Below are 3,579 nucleotides of genomic sequence, written 5' to 3'. Positions count from 1 at the left end.
CATATGGACATGTGCGTCATCTCAACAGCATTACAACATCCTATTAATTTATGTATATGCTGTCAACTTCATCTCAATGAGAGAGGAAAATAAAAATGTGAGTTTGGCATATACAAATATTACAAACAGAGTGACTACGTGTCCTGGTGAAAATAGCCCAGATGTCAGAAGCAGCCTTGAGTGGGTTCTTTGAAGTGCACAACAGGTGTGAAAAGTCTCATGCAATGATAAGGACAGACTCTATGTACAAACAGTGCGGCTGAACCAACACACAAGATGAAGACATCACTGTGTACTTTCCTAGAAGAAAGCGGTTAATGCTACACATCAACATATGGACATTACACAAGTACCAGTTGGTACATTTTGTACCAACAGTTTACACATATTCGCATGTTTATGTGGTATTGGCAAAGCATCCAACGTGGTTCTAAGTACGTGTGTCATAGATTTATCAAACAGAATTATCTGTGTAGTCCTTACTAAAGCAGATGTGAGGAACAAAATATCAAATATAGGTCAGCGTACACTCGGAACTGATCTCAGATGGCAGATATTTACACTACCAGTTTGCACAACTTTGCCGTCGCAGGAATAAATGACTTTTTAAAACCCATTAAAATATACAACTTTTATTTGAAATGTTGTTTCAATTTTACTGTTTTACTGCATTTTTGATTAAATAAATGCAGCCTTGGCGGTGAGCATAAGAGGCTTCTTTCAAAAACATTCAAAAACAGTCTTTTGAATGGTAGTGTAGTTAAAGCAATATTAGAACGTTCTCAAAACATCTGGATGATTGCTTTGGCAGTAACGCACACAAAAACTAAAATACCAAGAAAAGCAAATGCTTTCCTCTCCTCTCTCTCTCTTCTAGGTGAGCCAGAAAATTAAGAGAGCCAAAAGGACAAAACTTATTTATGGCTTATAAAGTCTCTGTGAGTTTGTAAGTCATAGCTGTAATGAGGACTGGAGGCCACAGTCTTGCTCCATTTGGTGCTGCTGTTTATTTAACAGTGACGTACTAAAATTAAGCACTGGATTCTATCAGCATTTCAGTGCAGTCATTGTCTGCATGCGTGTGCTCTCATTTATCACCAGTACGAGTCTCTCTCTTCCGTTAGCATCCATTTTACTAAACATTGCAAAGCTTTGAATGATTTTGACACTGTTCTATACACTTTACTTGTACTGAAAAAGTCAGGGTTAAATGAGTGTCAGTTATGCTTGTGCTGAGCCACGGATACTGGTGTCAGTAAGCCGTGTAAGTGTTCCTGAGCATCGTGTGTTACCGTCAGCCTGTCCGCCTGTCCGCGTTCCCATCCCTCCAGCTCCTCTGGTGCTACGCCGGGTGCTGCTCCTGCTCACTTCATCCAAATCATCCCTACAGCAGCTGAACGTCGCCAGCACGCCCTGTCTGAAGCGTTTGTTCATAAAACAGTAGACTATGGGGTTGACGCAGGCCGAGGTGTAGGACAGCAAGTGGATGAAGGATATCGGCGCTCCTGAGAGGAGACGATCGGCTGAACGTCTGTCAAAGGCTCGCCAGGCGTTAACCACGAAGATCGGCGTCCAGCAGAGGAAGAACAGCCCCACGATCACCAGCAGCATGCGGATGACCCGTTTCTTGGCCATGAGGTTTGCTGTAGGGCTGTTGCTGCAAACCCTTCTCAGTTTGGATTTGGGGTTGCTGAAGCCCGGCGTCACGGGTTCGGGACGCTTTCTCTTGGAGGGTTGGAGGTAGCAGCCATCGCAGTCACCATTTTTCAGATTGGATGCGCCATATTCTTTCTCTAGTGAACAAAGTGAGGATGAAACTGTAATCATGTGTAATACTAAAGAAGCTTTTCCATTATCTCTGATATACGCATACAAAACATCTTAAAAATAAAGGTGCTTAAAAGGTTCTTCAGAGCGATGCCATAGAAGAACCAGTTTTGGTTCCACAAAGAACCATTCAGTCAAAGGTTCCACAAAGAACCATCTCTTTCTTAGCTTTTTATAATCTGAAGAACCTTCTTTCGCCACAAAGAACCTTTTGTGAGAGAGAAAGGTTCTTCAGATGTTTTAGACAAAATTTAGACAAAAAGGTTCTTCTATGGCATCGTGAAGCACCTTTATTTTTAAGAGTGTATACTGTGATCAGTAAACCCAAACTACATCTGAATTCAAAATGATGAATAAATAGATTTTTAGATTTATTTATACATGGTAAAACAATTAAAAAAAAAACATGAAAGTTGAGTGATTCACCTTAACCCCATTCACTACAGAATTGCTTTCTGCTCATTGATCTCTATATATAGATTATGTGATATTATCTATATTATAGATAAGTGTTTCCACAATGGTCACATTGACATGCCCATTTCAACATCACAACTTGGCAGCTTGTGTATCGTCGAATTTCAAGTTTCCCATTAAATATGACTTTGCTCAAATATAATAAATGATATTTGCTTAAATTCTGATTGTGGCAAAATATCAGTGCTGGTACTACTAGATCTCAGTGCTGCGTTTGACACGGTCGATCATAACATACTTCTAGAGAGACTGGAAAACTGGGTCGGGCTTTCTCGGATGGTAATCAAATGGTTCAGCTCATACTTAGAAGGGACATACACTAGCTTCCAATTATATTTGGGATTGATTTTAAAGTACTTTTACTCGTTTATAAATCACTCAATGGCCTAAGACCTAAATACATTGCAGATATGCTCACTGAATATAAACCTAACAGACCACTCAGATCCTTCGGATCGAGTCCGTTAGAAATACGGGGAATCCACTTTCAGCTATTATGCCGCCCGCAGTTGGAACCAGCTTCCAGAAGAGATCAGATGTGCTAAAACATTAGCCACATTTAAATCTAGACTCAAAACTTATCTGTTTAGCTGTGCATTTATTGAATGAGCACTGTGCTACGTCCGAACTGATTGCACTGTATTTTATGTATAATCATTTTCTATTCTTAACTGTTTTAATTCATTTTAAATACATTTTTAAATTCCTCGTTTTTTTTGTTGTGATTTTTTAAAACTTCCTTTTATGTAAAGCACTTTGAATTACCATTGTGTATGAAATGTGCTATATAAATAAACTTGCCTTGCCTTGCCTAGTGGAGGTAAAAAGCACATCTGCTGACAACATTGCTCAGGTTACATTTATGAAAATTCAAAGAGGACAAGCCAAACTTAAAGAGACCCATAAGTACTACTGGCAGGTTCAAGGTCAGCTTGCAGTTACTGGTCTACATTGGTGTGATTTTGTGACTGACACAAAATCAGATTTCTCAATACAGAGGATCTGGCGAGATGATGCCTTCATAGCATCAATGAAAGACAAGCTAGACATGTACTATTATAATGTTTACATGGATGTGTATCTTTCAGTGGTGTGAATAGAGCGTTTCTGTTCATATTATAGTATGAACTTTAGATTTATTCTTACATTAATAGCAAGTATATACTGTATGTAGTTGAGTAGTATGTAGCATATTTTGTAGTAGATCTTTTGTAACATTAGATACATCACAAATTATAACATTAAATATAAAGTACTTGCTATTAATTAGATGTA

The 3,579-nt window shown here is 38.6% G+C and overlaps 1 protein-coding gene across 1 annotated transcript in view; it reads right to left on the bottom strand.

Annotated features, from left to right (window-relative positions):
- Positions 1-961: 961 nt before the first annotated feature.
- The window catches only part of LOC107711808 (cholecystokinin receptor type A-like), an 8,017-nt gene continuing 5,399 nt past the window's right edge, over positions 962-3,579 (bottom strand). Inside the window, exon 4 of the mRNA XM_016516887.1 lies at positions 962-1,793. Coding sequence (XP_016372373.1) covers positions 1,222-1,793 — 572 coding nt within the window. The 3' untranslated portion in view covers positions 962-1,221. The remainder of the gene's footprint in view (positions 1,794-3,579) is intronic.

The sequence above is a fragment of the Sinocyclocheilus rhinocerous genome, unplaced genomic scaffold (genome assembly GCF_001515625.1).
Source record: "Sinocyclocheilus rhinocerous isolate Xijiao unplaced genomic scaffold, SAMN03320098_v1.1 scaffold611, whole genome shotgun sequence".
Classification (NCBI taxonomy): Eukaryota; Metazoa; Chordata; class Actinopteri; order Cypriniformes; family Cyprinidae; genus Sinocyclocheilus; species Sinocyclocheilus rhinocerous.
The sequence above is the reverse complement of the archived record's forward strand: the minus strand, read 5'-3'. Positions and strand labels throughout refer to the sequence as shown.